At 43.2% G+C, this 21,337-nt stretch overlaps 1 protein-coding gene across 7 annotated transcripts in view; it reads right to left on the bottom strand.

The window, feature by feature from the left end:
• Nucleotides 1-21,337, bottom strand: part of C2H10orf90 (chromosome 2 C10orf90 homolog) — a 385,456-nt gene that overhangs the window by 226,110 nt on the left and 138,009 nt on the right. Inside the window, exon 3 of one of the 7 annotated variants that reach the window (XM_081533101.1) lies at nt 16,097-16,875. The exons of the other annotated variants lie outside the window; for them this stretch is intronic. Coding sequence (XP_081389227.1) covers nt 16,097-16,336 — 240 coding nt within the window. The 5' untranslated portion in view covers nt 16,337-16,875. The remainder of the gene's footprint in view (nt 1-16,096; nt 16,876-21,337) is intronic. 7 annotated transcript variants of the gene reach the window in all.

The following is a 21,337-nucleotide window of genomic DNA, read 5'->3' as shown; positions in this document are numbered from 1 at the left end:
TTTGCTTTGTAGCAGTAGAAGAATAACACAGATAGTATCTTCCAGATTGTTTGAGACAGGAATACCAGTCCACCTGACCTGCCTCCTGAGAAATCTGTATGCAGGTCAAGAAGCAACAGTTAGAAACAGACATGGAAGAACAGACTGGTTCCAAATTCAGAAGGGAATACATTAAGGCTGTATATTGTCGCCCTGCTTATTTAACTTATATGTGTAGTATATGATGTGAAATACCAGGCTGGATGAAGCACAAGCTGGAATCAAGATTGCCAGGAGAAATATCAGTAACCTCAGATATTCAGATGACACTACCCATATGGCAGAAAGTGAAGAGAAACTAAAGAGCCTCTTGATGAAGGCAAAAGAGCAGAGAGAAAAGGCTGGCTTAAAATTCAACATTCAAAAAATGAAGATCATGTCATCTGGTCCCATCACTTTATGGCAAATAGATAGGGAAACAATGGAAACAGGGACAGACTATTTTCTTGGGCTCCAAAATCACTGCAGATGGTGACCGCAGCCATGAAATTAAAAGACACTTGTTCCTTGGAAGAAAAGTTATGACCAACCTAGACAGCTTATTAAAAAGCAGAGACATTACTTTGCTGACTAAGGTCTGTCTAGTCAAATGGTTTTTCCAGTAATCATGTACGGATGTGAGAGTTTGACTATAAAGAAGGCTGAGCACCAAAGAATTGATGCTTTTGAACTGTAGTGTTGGAGAAGACTCTTGAGAGTCCCTTGGATTGCAAGGAGATCAAACCAGTCAGTCCTAAAGAAAATCAATCCTGAATATTCATTGGAAGGCCTGATGCTGAAGCTGAAACTCCAATACTTTGGCCACCTGATGCAAAGAACTGACTCCTCGGAAAAGACCCTGATGCTGGGAAGGATTGGGGGCAGGAGGAGAAGGGGACGACAGAGGATGAGAAAGTTGGATGGCATCACCAACTTGATGGACAGGAGTTTGAGCAATTTCCAGGAGTTGGTGATGGACAGGGAAGTCTGGTATGCAGCAGTCCATGGGGTCGCAAAGAGTTGGACACAACTGTGCGACTGAACAGAACTGAATAGCTGTTCAGAGCTGAAACTACATATGATCCTACATGAAATTTATATTATCTCTATTAAAAGCAGAGACATTACTTTGCCAACAAAGGTCTGTCTAGTCAAGGCTACGGTTTTTCCAGTGGTCATGTATGGATGTGAGAGTTGGACAGTGAAGAAAGCTGAGCGCGGAAGAATTGATGCTTTTTAACTGCGGCGTTGGAGAAGACTCTTGAGAGTCCCTTGGACTGCAAGGAGATCCAACCAGTCCATCCTAAAGGAGATCAGTCCTGAGTGTTCACTGGAAAGTCTGATGTTGAAGCTGAAACTCCAATACTTTGGCCACCTGACGCGAAGAGCTGACTCATTTGAAAAGACACTGATGCTGGGAAAGATTGAGGGCAGGAGGAAAAGGGGACGACAGAGGATGAGATGGTTGGATGGCATCACTGACTCAATAGACATGGGTTTGGGTGGACTCTGGAAGTTGGTGAGGGACAGGGAGGTCTGGCGTGCTGCGGTTCTTGGGGTCACAAAGAGTCAGACACGACTGAGTGACTGAATTGAACTGAACTGATACACAATACTTTGGCCACCTGATGAGAAGAGCTGACTCATTGGAAAAGACTCTGATGCTGAGAAAGATTGAGGGCAGGAGAAAAAGGGGGTGACAGAGGATGAGATGGTTGGATGGCATCACCGACTCGATGGACATGGGTTTGGGTAAACTCCGGGAGTTGGTGATGGACAGGGAGGCCTGGCGTGCTGCGATTCATGGGGTCGCAAAGAGTCAGATACGACTGAGCGACTGAACTGAACTGAACTGATCATAAGTTAATAAACAATTTCCTCAGTTAATTTATACAGAGCACAAGGAAACAAAGAAACAAATTCCTTGGACTGGAGAATGCTGATTCATAATGCTGTGGACCACCATGGTGGAAACACTGAAATATATACTATTTAACATGACATGGGCCAACCTTGATGATCTGGCCTCTACCAAGTATACTTGGCATATATAAGATACACATGACGAGCAGTGCTTTGACATAAGTTCCACTACATTATGAAAATTTTTAGCCATTATTTCTTCAAAACTTTTCCCTACCTTCATCCCATACCTATTCTTTCTAAAATTCTAATTATATGTGTCTTGGATGTTTTGATATCGATCCCTCTCTTTTTTTCTCCTTTGTGTTCAATCAGAAATTTCACTGATCTTTTCTTCTATAGCATCCAATTTCCTGTTAATACCACCTAGTAAAATTTGCATTTCAGATAGTATTAAAGAATCACTTTATTTCTTCTCTATAAGTTCTGTTCGGTTTATTTTTATGTCAACTATTCCTCTTCCCATTTATGGTAATATATTCCCTTAAATCCTTGAATTTAAAGGGATAGTAATATATTTATAGTATTGACAAGAGCTTTTTAAAAAGTCCTTGCTTGCTATTCCATCATCTCTCCATCTGTTTAGGGATCTGCTTCTATTAATCATAATTCCCCCTGGTTAAATCATACTTTCCTGCTTCTTTGAATACATAGAAAGCTTTATCTGGATGCCAGATATTTTTAATTTTTTATTATTACTTGATGGATTTTGTTGTAATCTTTTAAAGAGTGTTGAACTTTGTTCTAGCAGGCAGTTAAACAACTTGCAAAACAGCTTGATTCTTTTAAGACTTTTAAATTGTTATAGGATGGACCTGGAATGGGGCTTCCCAGGTGGCCCTAGTGGTAAAGGAACCTGCCTGCCAAGGCAGGAGATGGAAGAGATGTGGATTCCATCCCATGGTCAGAAAGATCCCCTGAAGGAAGGCATGGCAACCTACTCCAGTATTCTTGCCTGGAGAATTCCATTGGTAGAGGAGCTTGAAGGGCTACAGTCCATGGGGCCGCAAAGCACAGGGCACAACTGAAGCTACTGAGTACACACAGACCTAGAAATAGCCTTTCCTCTAGGGCTGATTTAGCAGACTTCCAAGGCAGGGCCCTTACTGAACCTCCACTGAGCTTGCCATACATTCAGGGAGGTCTCTGCATTCTGGATGGCTGGGAACGTCTGTGACCCATCACCCTGAGTGAGCTCTGAGCACTGTTCATCTGGTAGCATCCCAAGAGCTTTTCTTCCCTTGCCAGTTGTTCTTTGGCCTTGTGGAATTTCACAGCACAGATTGGTCCTCAGCCACAAACTCAAGGGAACCCGAGGGAAATTTCAAGAGCTCTCTCTCCGCCTGGCTCCCCTCTTTCAGCAATTCCTGCAAATTCTAGCTGCAATTCTACAGATGACCGGGTTTTGTTTAGGTTCTGCCTGCCTGTGCCACTGCCTAGAAACTGCCATTCCATCTGCCTGAAATGTCTTCCTTTTCTCCATTCTTACCCCAGATTCTCTTGCTCCCTTTGGGTCACGGGAAATTTGCATTCTTCTGTGAAGAACGTGCCCAAAGCTCTCTTTCCTAGCGTGGTCTCATGGAGTTCTCTGGTCTACAGGTCCATGTAGACCCCCGACTTGGGACCAACTGGCTGCCTCCCTTAGCAGAGGATGAAAAGGGACAGCAGCCCTGCCGTCTGGACCTCTGTGTCCCCAGCACCAAGCACAGCTCCTGGCACACAGTAGGCCCTTCATATACTTTTTAAAACAATCCAGCCTAGTATTTCCCCTTTAGTCCATCTGCTCCATGAGAGAAGGAAAAGGACCTGGGACAAAAAAAAAAAAACAAAGGACACTATGAGCCCACATGGGACTTACAAACTGCAAGGAGGTGCTTAGTGAAAAAGCCACAGGAAGAAGAGCTACCCAAAGCAGAAGGAGAGCTGGGGGCTCTCTAATGCCTCCTCCCACCTGATTCGGGCAGAGCCAACTTTCTCCAGGGCCCACTCTGACATCCCAGGGGGTCCCCAGCTATTGCTGTCCCGACAAAGGCTGCTTCCTGCTCTCTTCGCCCCCAACCCCAAGCAAGAAACACAACCACAGAGCTGACGTAACTAAAGTTTCCTTCGGCCGCTCCTAACGGTGTCTCTGTGCATCATTTCCTGGGTCTCGCAGAATTTTCTCTTTGTAAAAACAGGGCTCGTGGGCCTCGCACAGCTGTGGTGGGGATCAATGGGGCAATTCAGAGACCAACCAACACAGTCCCCTTTGTTCCAGCCCCATCTCATCTCTCCTTGCACGGAGTGGTCCAGACACTGCTCTCTGATAGTATCACCCCCATGCCCTCTCCTCCTGCCCCTTCACATCAGCTTTCTCAACACAGGCAATTCACACAGCCTTCTTTGTCACCTTCTCCTTCGCTCATGCGGTTGGAAAATATCAGTCTGGAACTTCCAGATCTTCGGAACTGTATCCTAATCACCTGGTTTTCAAGTTTAAAAAAAAGAGATTTTTGTTCAGTTCAGTTCAGTTGCTCAGTTGTGTCTGACTCTTTGCGACCCCATGAATCGCAGCACTCCAGGCCTCCCTGTCCATCACCAACTCCCGGAGTTTACGCAAACCCATGTCCATCGAGTCGGTGATGCCATCCAACCATCTCATTCTCTGTTGTCCCCTTCTCCTCCCGCCCTCAATCTTTCCCAGCATTAGGGTCTTTTCAAATGAGTCAACTCTTTGCATGAGGTGGCCAAAGTTTTGAAGTTTCAGCTTCAACATCAGTCCTTCCAATGAACACTCAGGACTGATCTCCTTTAGGATGGACTGGTTGGATCTCCTTGCAGTCCAAGGGACTCTCAAGAGTCTTCTCCAACACCACAGTTCAAAAGCATCAATTCTTCGGCTCTCAGTTTTCTTCACCGTCCAACTCTCACATCCATACATGACCACTGGAAAAACCATAGCCTTGACTAGGCGGACCTTTGTTGGCAAAGTAATGTCTCTGCTTTTAAATATGCTATCTAGGTTGGTCATAACTTCCTTCCAAGGAGTAAGCGTCTTTTAATTTCATGGCTGCAGTCACCATCAGCAGTGATTTTGGAGCTCCCCAAAAATAAAGTCTGACACTGTTTGCACTGTTTCCCCATCTATTTCCCATGAAGTGATGGGACCAGATGCCATGATCTTAGTTTTCTGAATGTTGAGCTTTAAGCCAACTTTTTCACTCTCCTCTTTCTTTGAGATTTTTGTACTCATCCATAAAAAAGATTTTAAAATCCATTAAAAAAAAAAAAGATGCAGCAACATGGATGGACCTAGAGATTGTCATATGAAGTGATGTAAGTCAGACAGAGAAAGACAAACGTCATATGATTTCACTTATATGTAGAATCTAAAAAAAAAAAATTATACAAATGAACTTATTTACAAAACAGAGACAGACTTACAGACTTAGAAAATGAACTTATGGTTACCAAAGGGGAAGGGGAGGGATAAATTAGGAGATTGGGATTAATATATACACACTGTTGTATATAAAGTAGATGAAAAACAAGGACCTACTGTATAGGATAGGAACAATATTCAATATTTTGTAATAAGGAAAAAGAATCTGCAAAAGAATGTATATATATGTGTGTGTGTGTATGTGTGTGTGTGTATCACTTTGCTGTACACCTGAAACTAATGCAACAATGTAAATCAACTACAGTTCAATTAAAAATGAGACTATGTCACTTCTCTGTTTAAAATTCTCCAATGATTTCCCAATGCACTTAAAATAAAATCTAAAAGCTTCAAGATGAAAAAACAAAAGAACCAGAGGCTTCTGGACTCTCCCCTTTCCTGGAGCCTAGGGGTCTATATTGTTAGAAAGGTCTCCCCAGGGCTTCTGAAGGATCCTACAGCATGAGGGCCATCCAGCCCTTTAAGAGGTGACAAGCCCCATTCAGAGCAGAGCAGGCCTTCTAAGGGAGGGTGCATCTTTCATGAGAGATGCCCTGCTATACTTCCTGACCTAACCCTGGCTTCAGTAGGCAGGAGTCAGATGTGTGTGCACTCACCTTCTCTATCATCTCTTGTCAAAGGTGGAACTTGCAGGTGACCATGGGCCTGGGTGGGCTGTAAGCAGAAACTGTACATTCAGCTCAAGGACAACGTGGTGACTAATCCCTGAGTTGTCTGGGGATGGAGATAGCTGAGCCAAGGGTACAGAAGGTCATCAGTCCCTGTCACTTGGCACTTTGAGGGTGGGGAAGGAGAGCAGGGATGTTCACCCAATTTAAACAGGATTTCCACCAAGGGGCAACATCCTCAAAGCACTGGTCACAATTAGCCCAGGCCCCAGGGCTCTGCTTCAAAGTTGGGGATGACAGAAAAAGACACACTGGAGCACGAACTCCAGTGACGACTCACCTCACGGAATGCTGCCTCTGTGCCATGCCTGAGGCTCAGCTTTCTTATAGGTTATCTCCCTTAATCCTCCCAGCAGCCCTATATGTCAGATGCCACCATGGTTCTCATGAACACAGATAAGGAAACTAAGACTCAAAGAGATCAAGAAACCTGTCAAGGTCACTGAGCTAGCAAGACTCCAGGAAGACTCCATCCAGTGCCTCCACTCTTAGTCACACATCCCACCTTTGATCTACATCTCCTCTGCCTTGGCTTGGCTGAAACATAGCCATGGTCCTCCTACCCACGCCCAGCTTCCTGATCAGTTCAGTTCAATCGTTCAGTCATGTCCAACTCTGGGACACCATGGACTGCAGCACGCCAGGCCTCCCTGTCCATCACCAACTCCCAGAGTCTACTCAAACTCATGTCCATTGAGTCAGTGATGTCATCCAGCCATCTTATCCTCTGTTGTCCCCTTCTCCTCCTGCCTTCATTCTTTCCCAGCATTAGAGTCTTTTCAAATGAGTCAGCTCTTCACTTCAGGTGGCCAAAGTATTGGAGTTTCAACTTCAACATCAGTCCTTCCAATGAATATTCAGGGTTGACTTCCTTTAGGATTAATCTAAATCCTAAAGGTTGGACCTCCTTGCAGTCCAAGGGACTCTCAAGAGTCTTCTCCAACATCACAGTTCAAAACCATTGATTCTTCAGTGCTCAACTTTCTTTATAGTCCAAATCTTACATCCATACATGACTACTGGAAAAACCATAGCCTGACTAGACGGACCTTTGTTGGCAAAAGAATGTCTCTGCTTTTTAATATGCTGTCTAGGTTGGTCATAACTTTTCTTCCAAGGAGAAAGTGTCCTTTAATTTCATGGCTGCAGTCACCATCTGCAGTGATTTGGGAGCCCCAAAATATAAAGTCTGCCACTGTTTCCTCTGTTTCCCCATCTATTTGCCATGAAGTGATGGAACCAGATGCCATGATCTTAGTTTTCTGAATATTGAACTTTAAGCCAACTTTTTCACTCTCTTCTTTCACTTTCATCAAGAGGCTCTTTAGTTCTTCACTTTCTGCTATAAGGGTGGTGTCATCTGCATATCTGAGGTTATTGATATTTCTCCTGGCAAGTAGGCCAAAATGACGTCAGATCGGTCTCGTGAGACTCAGCTGTAAATGTTCCAGATTAACCTGCATTTCACCTTTCATAGAACTCACAGTGCAGTTAATTTGGAGATGTCAGTCAGCAGGTATGTTTCCTGACATACCAAAACTCATCTCCAGCCTCTGACCTCTGCCTCTTCAGGACCCCACCCCTTCATGGCCAGCCTCCCATTGGCAAGAGCAGGGAGGCGGGGAAGAAAGTGGTCAGTGGAAGCACTGATTCCCAAGGGTGGTCATGCCATCCTTTGCCTATTGGATTCCCTCCTGCATTTGGACAGAGGTTACCAACCATTGTCAATGGATGAGTGGCTGAAGCTTCTAGGAGACTCTAGAAGGATCACCAAATGCACTCTCAGGTCCTGGGCATGAGGCACAGGATTCTGACCTGTTCACTGGGTGGCAAATCAAATTGAAATACTTATTGTCCTTTGCAAAATGTCCTTTTCTGAGTCCTGATGCTGGAGGGCTCAGCACCTCTCCTGCAGCCAGAACCACCAACACATCCCAGGAAAGCATCACTCGGAAGCCAAGACTTCAGGAAGAAAAGCGAGACTAAGAAGCCTCTGATCTGGTGAAGTCTCTTCAGCTTGGTTGGGAAATAGGTACATTGTTCTGCACCTTTTGGCAACTGTGAGCAGAAAGGGAATGTTTATTTCATCTTCTGTTAGGTCTCAATGACTTCTTTATTCCCTGAATAAAGTTCTCTGGAAGCTCAAGCACTGAAAACTTGAGTGTTTTTATTTCATATTACCTAAGGGCTCATTTCAGCAACTGGAAAACTTTCATCAAAGCCCAGAGTGGTATTTCTCAACTTCCTGTGTGTGTGTGCACGTGTGTGTGTGCACACTCAGTCATGTCAAACTCTTTCTGGCCCCATGAACTGTAGCTTGCCCGGCTCCTCTGTCCATGGGATTTTCCAGGCAAGATAACTGGAGTGGGTTGCCATTTCCTTCTCCAGAGAATCTTCCCAACCCAGGGATTGAGCCCATGTGTCCCGCACCTCCTGCACTGGCAGGCAATTCTTTACCACTGGGAAGCCTCAGGGACATCACAACCACATGGGCAGACACGTCTACTACCAACCATGATGGAGCAACCAGACAAAAGCTATGAAGCAACTGTTTGCAGACACTGGATACACACAGTGTAGGGCTACAATCCTGGAGGGACGGGGAACCAGAGAAGTGAGCCCTACAATTGTCCCCACAGAGAGGTATCTTCCAGGCTGTATATCAGGAAGGGGAAATTTGAGAGCCTGGGGTCTCACTGAGTGGAGGAGGCAGAGGTGAGGATTCAGAGAGGCTGAGGTAGCCAGAATTTGTGCAGTGAAATACCAAAGAACAGCAAGGAAAGAGAGTTATAGTAACTTGCAAAGGGGCCCACCAGTCTTTGGCTGAATATTGACTTGCATGTGGGAAAAGAACCTGTCTGCCAATGGAAGAGATGCAGGAGGCATGAATTCAATCCCTGGGTTGGGAAGATCTCCTGGAGAAGGAAAAGGAAACCCACTCCAGTATTGTTGCCTGGAGAATCCCATGGACAGAGGAGCCTGAAGGGCTACAGTCCATGGGGTCACAAGAGTCTGACACAACTTAGCAACTGAGCATGCAAGCACACACGCAGGGAAAACTACCTGAAAGCAGGAAAAGAACTACTAGACAGTAGCCTGCCAGACACTTCCTGGAACTCCCCCAGAGCTGGAAACAGTTTGTGTTCCCATTGGCCCTGGTAGTAAGATATCACAAACATGGGGCATTAAGTGGTGTAGGAGGACTGTGACCTCTGGTATTGAGAACTGTGGTGCCTAACTGTGGTGCTGGAGAAGACTCTTGTGTGTCCCTTGGACTGCAATGAGATCAAACCAGTCAATCCTAAAGGAAATCCACCCTGACTATTCATTGGAAGGATTTATGTGGAAGCTGAAACTCCAATACTTTGGCCACAAGATGCGAAGAACTGACTCATTGGAAAAGACCCTGATGCTGAGAAAGATTGAAGGCAGGAGGAGAAGGGGACAACAGAGGATGAGATGGTTTGATGGCATCACATTCTGGATAGACATGAGTTTGAGCAAGCTCTGGGAGTTGGTGATGGACAGGGAAGCCCGGCGTGCTGCAGTCCATGGGGATGTAAAGCGTCAGACACGACTGAGTGACTGAATTCACAAGGAGCAGGCCTTAATAGTGGGGCTGAACTATGGAAAACAGTACGGAGATTCCTCAGAAAAACTAAAAACAGAGTTGCCGTATGATCCAGCAATTCTACTTCTGGGCATTTATTTTACTTCAGTTGTTCAGTCATGTCTGACTCTTTGCAACCCCATGGACTGCAGCATGCCAGGCTTCCCAGTCCATCACCAACTCCCAGAGCCCACTCAAACTCATGTTTATGAAGTCAGTGATGCCATCCAATCATCTCATCCTCTGTCTTCCCCTTCTCCTCCTGTCTTCAATCTTTCCCAGCAACTGGGTCTTTTCTAAGGAGTCAGTTCTTTGCATCAGGTGGCCAAAGTATTAGAGCTTCAGCATCAGGCCTTCCAATGAATATTCAAAATTGATTTCCTTCAGTATTGACTGGTTGAATCTCCTCGCAGTCCAAGGGACTCTCAAGAGTCTTCTCCAACACCACAGTTCAAAAGCTTCAATTCTTTAGCACTCAGATTTCTTTATGGTCCAATTCTCACATCCATACGTGACTACTGGAAAAACCACAGCTTTGACTAGATGACCTTTGTCGACAAAGTAAGGTTTCTTCTTTTTAATATGCTGTCTATGTTTGTCATAGCTTTTCTTCCAAGAAGCAAGTGTCTTTTAATTTCATGGCTGCAGTCACCATCTGCAGTGATTTTGGAGCCCAAGAAAATACAGTCTCTCACTGTTTCCATTGTTTCCTCATCTATTTGCCATGAAGTAGTGGAACTGGATGCCATGATCTTAATTTTTTGAATGTTGAGTTTTAAGCCAGCTTTTTCACTCTCCTCTTTCACCTCCATCAAAAGGCTCTTTAGTTCCCCTTCACTTTCTTCCATAAGGGTGGTATCATCTGCATATCTGAGGTTATTGATATTTCTCCTGGCATTTCTTCTGATATTTCTCCAGTCTGTGCTTCATCCAGCCAGGCATTTAGCATGATGTACTCTGCATATAAGTTAAATAAGCAGAGTGACAATATGCAGCCTTGTCATACTCCTTTCTCAATTTGGAATCAGTGTGTTTTTTCATGTCTGGTTCTAACTGTTGCTTCCTGACCTGCATACAGAATTCTCAAGAGGCAGATAAGGTGGTCTGGTATTCCCATCTCTTGAAGAATTTTTCACAGTTTGTTGTGATCCACACAGTCAAAGGCTTTGGTGTAATCAATAAAGCAGAACTAGATGTTTTTCTGGAATTCTCTTGCTTTTTCTATGAGCCAACGGATGTTGGCAACTTGATCTCTGATTCCTCTGCCTTTTCTAAATCCAGCTTAAACATATAGAAGTTCTTGGTTCATAAACTATTGAAGCTTAGTGTGGAGAAGTTTGAGCATTACTTTGCCAGCATGTGCAATGAGTGCAATTATGCGGTAGTTTGAGCATTCTTTGGCATTGCCTTTCTTTGGGACTGGAATGAAAACTGACCTTTTCCTGTCCTGTGGCCACTTCTGAGTTTTCTAAATTTGCTGGCATACTGACTGTAGCACTTTAACAGCATCATCTTTTAGGATTTGAAATAACTCAGCTAGAATTTCATCACCTCCACTAGCTTTGTTCATAGTGATGCTTCCTAAGGTCCACTTGATTTCACATTATCCAGACAATACTATAATTCAAAAAGATATATGCACCCCTATATTCATAGCAGCTCAATTTACAACAGTTAAGACATGGAAGCAGCCTAAGTTTCCACTGATAAGTAAATGGATAAAGAAGATGTAGCACAAATAACAATGGAATATATTCATGCATAAAAAAGAATGAAAATAATGGCATTTGTAGCCACATGGATGGACCTAGAGATTATCATACTAAGTGAAATCAGACAGAGAATAACAATATCACATGATATATCTTATATATGGAATCTAAAATATGACACAAACGAAATTATCTATAAAACATAAACAAACTCAGGAACATAGAGAACAGACTTGTGATTGCCAAGGGGAAGGGGTGGTGGTAGAAGGTAAATTGGCAGTTTGGAATTAGCAGATGCAAACTACTATATACAGGATGGATAAATAACAAAGTCCTATTGTACAGCACAGGGCACGATATTCAACATCTTGTGATAAACCATAGTGGAAATAAGTATGAAAAAGATATTATATATATGTATATGTATAACTGAATCACTTTTTTGTACAGCAAAAATTAAAACAACATTGTAAATCAACTATACTTAGATCAAATAAATTTTTAATAAATAGTGGGGCTAAATTAGCCCAAGACCAGGGTTTCTCAGCCTCCACACTGAGGACATTTCAGGATGAGTAGTTCATTGTTCTGGGGTTAGGGGACTGTCTTTGGAACTGCAGTATATTTAACAGAATCCCTGGCCTCTACCCAGGGGGTACCAAGAACATCTTTCCTGCATTGTGAAAACCAGAAATGTCTGAATGTCTACAGGCATCACCAAATATCCTCTGGGGAGTAAAATCATCCATGATTGAGAAGAATTGCCTTGACTAAAGTCTGCCAAAAAGTAAGGCTCAAAAGGACCAAAGTGTTTTCAAGTAACGTAACCTCACGTCAGAATCAAGTTTAATGTTCTTTGAAGGAATACAGCAAACTCGACACACACACACAGCAAACTCGGGTCACAAGGGCCTTGGCTGGGTCATAGCATGTGTAGCTTTTAAAGTTCACCAAGAGAAAACAATCCAATTATCCACCAACAGATAAACAGATAAAAAGAATGTAATACATCCTATGTTTGTGCTAAGTTGCTTCAATCCTGTTTGACTCTTTGCGACCTTGTGGATTGTAGCCTGCCAGGCTCCTCTGTCCATGGGGATTCTCCAGGCAAGAATACTGGACTGGGTTGCCATGCCCTCCTGAAGGGAATCTTCCCAACCCAGGAACTGAACCTGCATCTCTTATGTCCTCTGCACTGGCAGACAGGTTCTTTACCACTAGCACCACCTGGGAAGCCCTAATACATAGATACTAGAATATTATTCAGCCTTAAAAAAGAAGAAAGTTCTACCATTTGTGACAACATGAATAAAACTAGAAGACATTGTGCGAAGTGAAATAGACCAGTCACAGAAGGAGAAACGGCGTGGTGTGCCCTACAGTATTCCACTTCTTGAAGTATCCAAACCGGGCGAATTCACGGAAACAGAAAACAGAACAGTGGTTTCCAGGACCTAGGTCAGGGGGAATGTGGAATGCTACTCATAAAAATGAAAACTTCAGTTATGCAAAATGAATAAATTCTAGCATTTTCCTATATGACACAATGCCCATGCTTAATAATATGACACTGTTACTTCAAAATATGTTAAGGAAATAGATCTCATGATGCTTTTACAGCCAAAAAACAAACAGAAAAAGCAACACGAAGAACATAATGAAATCTTTAGCAGTGATGGGTGTGTTTAGTACCTTGGTTGCAGTGATTGTATCATGGATGTGTACATACATCTAAGCTCATCAAAGTGTAGTTAAATACGTGCAAAAAGTCAGTAAATAAAAAAAATGATGAAATTTTGCCACGATGCTTATATTCAGGTGGAATTGAGCACCACACCTCCCTGTTCCCTCCCCCTCACAAAAAGAATGAATAGGAAGAAGAGGTGGAAATGCCAGAGGTTTGAGGAAATGTTGAGAAGCATGGCCAGATGGTGACCACCAAACACAGAAACTTTCCCAGGTCCATCTAATGGTTAAATGCATCAGAAACTGTCACCTACAGGAAGACAGATGGTTAAGACGTGGCTGGCATGTCCTGGCCTATGCCTATCATTAGAAAGGTTTCAAGTATCAACAGATGCCACTTCACATTCTGACGCTGGGAGACATGAACACATCTCTGAATTCTACGTGGCTTCCCTTCCTGACATCAGGGAAACTGCACACGTCGCTTCATAGCAAATCTCAGAAGGCGGCCACGCTTGCAATGTTGGCAGCAACCAGAACTCAAATACACATCCACTTCCTTGCCCTGTTACAGTTATTCTGATGTCCAAAATTTATCAAGTATGTTTGCAGAAGGACAAAGGTCCTGAGCATGCTGTGCTTTTTAATAGTTTGGGGCATTGTTGGAGTTAGCAGGGATCATGGCTTTACAAACGCGAAGACCAGGGTCTTCAGCCTCCTCACCACCATCTGCTTCCAATCCTCTCTGCCTTTCAGCACAACACATCTGCTTGCTGTTCCTATTACAAGGTAGCTTCAGACAGGGAATGAGTGTGGCTGGACCTCCTGGGGCCAGAGTTAAGCTGGGTCACTGCCTCTCTCAGATGAGAGGCAGTATCTCCAAGTGTTAACACAGCTCAGAACTAAGGTGATAGTTTTAGAAAAAATGCCAGCCTTAGACCTTAAACTCAGCTCAAATAGATCTGTAGGTCCTCCTGGGAAGGACTTGAAATCCATAAGATTTTTACAGAAGAAAAATCCCCCAAATTCACTTTTCCTGGAGAGGCAGCCAGTTTCCTTAATCCAGCACCTTTGTGCATTGAGAGTTCATCCCACTGACCATGCTCATTTTTCGCCCCATCAGGTACTTTATGGTTAAAGCCCTGGCAGGTTAACCAATGGCCTTGGAGGCTTTGAGAGAGAAGGGGTCACTGGGCCAAGTCTAACAGGACCCAGAGGCTGTTAATTAGGTTCTCGTCAGTTCAGCTTGAAAAGTGAGCCAGGAAGTTGCCTTCTTGCTGGGTTTCCTAACCTAAATGGTGCTGACATTCCCCAGTGGGAATAACAGGAAGAACAGTTCAATGGATGTGGAATATTTTAAGCTGAAATGTTTGCTACCAAAAGAACAGAGCTTGGAATTCAGGGGGATCAGAGGCTCAGATCCTGTCTGAGTGTTCAAACTTGGCCTGCGCTTGAGCGGAGGAAGCAGGCCGTGCCTGGGCCACCTTTCACATAGTGAGGAGAGTTCAGTTGACCTGATCGCTGGAGGTCTCAGACTCACTTTAACTTAAGACTTGAGACTCCAGGTTACTCTCAAGCATCAGGCACACAGCCTCAGCTGTTGGCTGTAATTGGAAATGGGGGTTGGAGCAGAGTTGAGTCACACAAAAATGCTGTAGCAGTGGCTGTCAGTATAATAGATGTTTTTTACAGTCTCTTACAAAGATGCAGTTTTCCACACTGTTACCTTCAATGTTGCAAAGGAATAAACAAAGTTTTATGCATACAAAAAAAATGGAGGACACAGGAGCTGCTCTTTGCCATTGAGGGTTTAAAATGGACCCATGAACACTTTTTAAAAATGCAAGCTGATATAATTCAACAAGTTTTTCTCTCTCTCTGGAGGACTGAAAAATAACCTCAGTGAAAACCACACAATGATAAAATTCTGTCCCCATCTGATTAATTCTTTGTGAATAATAACATCTCTGGTTTCCTTCAATTATACTCTAATTGCACACCTTTTGCTCTGGTTGATTGGGCAATGAACTAATGAACAACTCTTATTGAATTTAATAAACACCATTATTTCTGTGGCCTTTATATCTCTGTGGTGAACATGGAAATTCACAATCCTGGGGCCGGCACTGGGAGAAGCCAGCCTTGAACCCAGCAGAACAGGTTCTGACACTGCCCTGGAATAAGGAAGCCCAGTGTGGGGGACAAAAGAGCTAGGGGTTTTGCCAGCGTTCGTGGGAAGCCTTTCCTAACGACAGCATCAGTATTCAGAAAGGTTACCTCTTCATAAAACATTAGCAATTTGCATGTTACATTTATCAAAAGGGATGGGTAAGTGAGCTATATGGGAATCAATTACAATGTCATTCATAATTTATTCCATGTACAATAAAGACCTGATCAGATTTCGTGTGTGTTTACCTTCTGGAGGATAACAGCTTGTGGCTTATTCTAGTTACAGAATACAAATATGCTTCAGAGTAATGTGTTTATCTAACTGTGACATTCTCAGTCTCCCAAGTTCTCTTTTTTTCTCCCACAAAAAGTAGTTCCTGTTTAAAAATAAGATCTCACTATCAAAAAATAAAAGCCCATTCTTACTGGTGTAACCTAAATCATTCTATGTTAACTTGATCAAAGCAAGGCATAGATAATCTCCTGCAAAATGCATCAGGAAACAAATGGGAATTTGTTTTTAAAGACAGATGATTGCAAATACACAGAGTTAAGAAAATTTAACTCCCAGAAATATACTGCAGTTGCTAAATGCGGATACAAATTATCCAGCTCTTTGGAGCACTATTAAATGTTTGTAAGGGCAGACGTGTGTCATGTGTAAATTGCAGTCATTCAATTCCACCCCCTGCCTCATATTTCAAAAACTGAAATAAATTAAGAGATGAGAAAGTCTTTTCCAAATCCTTTGGGAAAAACTAAATCGATGATTAATTTATCAGACCAGATAGAACATCTGAGCCATCTGTTTGAAGAGCAGCACTCCATTTCTCGGAATGAGGTGTGCGCCCCAATTCAGCCTTACCTCATATCTGCTGGCTGTCTGCTCAGCTGTCTTCAGGCCTTGATACATATGGATGATACAAACTTTGGCTCTTCTCTGGGAGGGAAACCAGTTCTTCTTCACAAAATCCATGACCATCACATGGTTTTTCAACTCTGTACTAAATGTTTTGATCTGGAAAGTTGGGTAGACGACTGTGTCTGTGTGGCGGGCCACATACCCTTTCTGATGAGTTTTTGTAGGAATTCCAGACTGCTGCATGATACGCGGAATCTTGTGACTTCAGCGAGCGAGCCTGGCAAACACAAATTTCTTTGTTTCATCCAGGTATCGAGTGCAGCAGGAGGCACTTGGGAAGTGCCTGAGCTCAGACCTCTCCCGGAGTTTTCCAGGTCCAGACTGTGTTGTTTGCAAACTCCAGCTGTAAAGCACGTAGAATTTGCACGTGGGAACCTTGAGAGTGACCTTTATGTGCCATAAAAATACTGCTTCTTGATGCTGTCCACCTGTCTCCAGCACTTCCACCTGTTTTCTCGGGTCACTCAAAATCTCCTCTGATTTCAAAGACACACTTCTTTTTCCCACTGCACTCAAGTTCTGAACATAGAATCCACTCAGTTACAGCGAGATCCAATATACGTTTTCAGTCTCCAGTCCTTCAATCCAAATAAATTATTTACGGGGCACTGTACAAAGGAACCAGAAGGGATAATTGCCGATTTTTAGAATCCCTGCTTTTTCTTGCCAGGACTGAGAGGAACAAGAACAGACTCCTACTGACACAAAGGGTGACCTCAGCCCTGGAGAAGATAAGACATGCATTCAAGTGAAAAAGAGAAGTCAGCACAGAGGCAGCGAAGGCTAAAGCAGGCATCAGAGACTCGGAGCTCGGGTAGGACGCCCTGGGAGCCACTCGGGGCTTGTCCTGGCTTAGCTGAGGGCTCCAGTTCCCGCACAACCCTGAGAATTCTCTCACTACCCAGAGCCTCATTTTCCTCATCAGGAAACTTGAAATAATAAGACCTGCCCTTCACAGGGTTGTTGGGAGGATCTGGTTAGCAAAATGGTGAGACAGTAACTTTTAATAGAGTCACATAAGGCAACACTTCCAAAGAACAGTTAAATGTTTTCTGCCCAAACTAAGTTGCACACATAAGGAAGAACAAATCTGATTCTGTATCAGATCTGTTTCTTTTACTTTAACCTTTGCATTCTGTTGCTTTTGCTGCAAGTTAATAACTGGTTGTCTAGAGCCTGAAATTGACAAAAGGGCCCATTCCCAGGGCTCTGAACTTCAAGGGTCTAACACCTTTCCATTCACAAAGGGATAAAAAGTTGCATAACAAGAGAATAGCGTTTGCCTTATTAGAGGTTTATAGTAACACTGTGACCTCCCTGGACAGTTGTGAGAACAAAGGACTCTGGCTCCAGAGAGGTTTCAGCAACCACCCACACGTTTCCTCCCTTTAAGTAAGAAAGAAACCTGAATTCTAGCTTGGGGAAGGTGGTCCTTGGGATACTAGTCACCATCTTCTCTGTCTGTCAGCTCATATTAGAAAATTATGCTGTCTCCAATTGAAATAAATTAATTAATTTTAAAAAAGAAAAGAAAAAGAAAATTATACTTTCTCTTAGTATCCTTGCATTACTTGTTGAGGCAGTCCAAGCACTGGTTGGAAAAGAATTTCCAGACGCAGAGTACTGCAGAAAGGAGTGTTTATTAAGAACAAAGAGTATATTACTCAGCCATTAAAAAAAATACATTTGAATCGGTTCTATTGAGATGGATGAAACTGGAGCCCATTATACAGAGTGAAGTAAGCCAGAAAGAAAAACACCAATACAGTATACTAATGCATATATATGGAATTTGAAAGATGGTAACGATAACTCTATATGCGAGACAGAATAAGAGACACAGATGCATAGAACAGTCTTATGGACTCTGAGGGAGAAGGTGAGGGTGGGACGTTCTGAGAGAATAGCATTGAAACATGTATATTATCATATGTGAAACAGAACACCATTCCAGATTCGATGCATGAGACAAGGGCTCAGGGCCGGGGCAATGGGATGGCCCAGAGGGATGGGATGGGGAGGGAGGTGGGAGGGGGGTCCAGGATGGGGAACACATGTAAACCCATGGCTGATTCATGTCAATGTATGGCAAAAACTACTACAATATTGTAAAGTAATTAGCCCCCAACTAAAATAAATAAATTTATTTTTAAAAAAATTAAAAAAAAATAGCTATTCATTTTGCAGATAAAAAAAAAAAAGAACAAAGAGTAGACATAAAGTGGGCACTGCAAACGTGGCAGGCCAACAACTCCTGACAGACTAGGGAGAACTGACAGTTTTCATGAGCTAGTAGCCAATTTTTATAGCCTCAAGACAAAGACAATTCTGGAAGACAGAGGCTAGGCAATGGTTAGGGTGCTGTAGGGTGAGTGCTGTAGCATATATCTTTGCCTAGTTTGGGTTCGGGAAGCTTGTTAGTGAAGATCGGGGCTTCGGGCAATGGACAAAGTGGCTCGATTAGCTTTGGAGGTGACCTTGGTTCTGGGCTCCACTTCTGTGGCCTCGGGGCAGGACTCAACACCACTTTCTCCTTTTTGTTTAGTCACTATGTCGTGTCTGACTCTGTGTGACCCCATGGATGGTAGCCCGCCAGACTCCTCTGTCCATGGGTTTCTCCAGGCAAGAATACCGGAGTAGGTTGCCATTCCTTTCTCCAGAGGATCTTTCACACTCAGGGATTGAACCCACATCTCCTGCATTAGCAGGCAGATTCTTTACCACTGCACCACCAGGGAAGCCCACTTTCTCCTTTAGATTTAAACTGTTTGAGTTTCTATCAGTTGCAACCAACAGAGTTTGGGCTAGTCCTTGAATACCCATTATGTTATTAAACAAACACACACGACATGCTTCTTCATGCTGGGAGCTGTACAGGAGGCAGAGACTCAAAGATGAGAGGACACTTGTTTCCACAGAGCTCACCGCCCCGCAGCAGGATGATCACCAGATGAGCAGGTCCCCACAGCACAGGGAGTGCTTCCAGTGAGGAGGTTTGCCCGGCTGATGGAGACCCTAAACCCTCAAGGAAGAAAGGTATTGCAGTCTTGAAGATGCCTGCTGGGCTGCTGAACCGCCAAGGCCAGTCTTGCAAGGACAAAATCAACCACAGGCCTTCATTTTTCACTTTCTGTGCACACATTTTGCCATAAAACATCACGGCCACAAATGGGAAAGCATTAACTGCAAATAATCATCACTCTTTCTGGAAGACAACTACCTGAACCTTTTGCTAATTTTATTTTTCTTCTTAAACCAAGTAACTCAGTCATCTATAAAAGCTAGATCTCTGACCTTATTAATGTCCTGCAGGAGATCCTACTTCATTTCCCCAAATTGGTCCCTGGGGCTACTAACTAAAAAGCTGTACACTTGTTAGCAGTTGCAATCCAATGACACCAAATCAACATAAATAAGCCTTGAATGTATTTAGTGTTGAAATATATGCGGAGTTAATGTTTCTCCCTTGCCCCGATACAACACGTAGGATTGTATAAGATGCACAGTGAAGTATTTAAATAATGAATTATTCAGAAAGAAAAGGAAATTCAGATACCTGGTGCCAGGAATTTATGCCTATGAATTCTTAATCTGTTCTCCAGTGGGATTAGCATTTACGACTATGAAAGATGTCCTAATTATGCAGTTTCAGAGCTGATTTTCTGCAGGGCCTGAGCAGATCTAAAAGCATTAGGCAACAATAAAAACAGATGACTATGAACTTCTGAATTCATAATTTGATTTCCCTCTGGGGGAAATGACATTTTTATTTATGGGTGCTTCACTCATCAGGTGGGAGCTGAAGTCTTCCCTCAGAGGCAAAGGGCTTACTGTGAGCACATCTAAACCGTCATCCTTTTCTAACAGATGAGTGAAATTCACATGACTTTTGGACTTGGGAATGATGTGCTATCTTTCTCCTGCTCTTAATCCCCACCCACAGGGGTTCTAAAATAAAACAAAGCAAAATAAAATAAAACAAAAGGACTGAGAATAATACAATCGATTATGGGGTCCTGCACCTTTTAACCAGGGTAGGAAGAGAATGCAATTTCCCTGATGAACCTCAATCTCTTGGCAAATCATTCAGCTGTGCTGGGTTTTAGCATCAACGCATGGGCTTCCCTGGTGGTAAAGCATCCACCTGTAATGTGGGAGACCCAGGTTTGATCCCCGGGTTGGGAAGATCCCCTGGAGATAGGCATGGCAACCCACTCCAGTATTCTTGCCTGGAGAATTCCATGGACAGAGGAACCTGGCAGGCTACACTCCATGGGGTTGCAAAGAGCAGGACATGACTCAGTGACTAACAGTTTACTTACTTTATTTATATGGAAAAGGGGTGACCCTTCCAGTAACCAATTACAGATGCTAAGTAGTTATTTGTTCAGTGGATGAATTAAATGAAAATGTGTCAACTCTCTTCTCCTGTTATGGTATACTTTTTCTCCCATGGCTAGGCTTGCATGTGCAGAAGTCAACCAAGGGCCTTCACTTTTCACTTTCTGTGCACACATTTTGTCATAAAGCATCACAGCCAAGAACAAGGAAGCATTAATAGAAGCCATCATTTTCACTGCAAATAATCATCATTCTTTCTGGAAAACTACTACCTGAATCTTTTGTTTTTTTTCTTAAACCAAATAAGTCAGTCATCTATAAATTGAGATGTCTGATCTTATTAATGTCCCACATAAGATTCTGTTTGATTTCCCCAAATTGGTCCCTGGGGTAACTAACTAAAATTGTATACTTTTTCTCTTTTGTAAGTGGAAAAAAATTTTTTTCTTCTTTGCTACACTGTGTTTGGAAACTACAATAATTTGATATTTCTCCTAAACTTTCAAGGGGAAGTAGCAAACCCAAGGAGAAACCTGGACCAGTGGCATGAACTGTGGAGCCCTAAACCAAGATCACAGGACAAAAATCTCTGGAACTGACCAAGCCCCATAGCAACTGTTGCCATGAACCTCTGGATATAAACTGGCCATTTCCCTGACCTCATATTAGGTAAAATACCTACCCTATTGCCCATCCTATAGCATCTTAACCAGTCACCTAATGCCGGCATTCTAGTAGGAATTTTCTCTGTCTTGAGGTTATAAAAATTTGCTACTAGCCTGCGAAAGGCGTCAGCTCTCCCTGGAGCCAACCCACAGTCCTAACAGCATCTCCCACTTTAAA

The sequence above is a fragment of the Giraffa tippelskirchi genome, chromosome 2, assembly GCF_054371585.1.
Source record: "Giraffa tippelskirchi isolate mGirTip1 chromosome 2, T2T-mGirTip1v1.2.pri, whole genome shotgun sequence".
NCBI lineage: Eukaryota > Metazoa > Chordata > Mammalia > Artiodactyla > Giraffidae > Giraffa > Giraffa tippelskirchi.
This window is presented reverse-complemented; position numbering and strand designations above follow the sequence as displayed.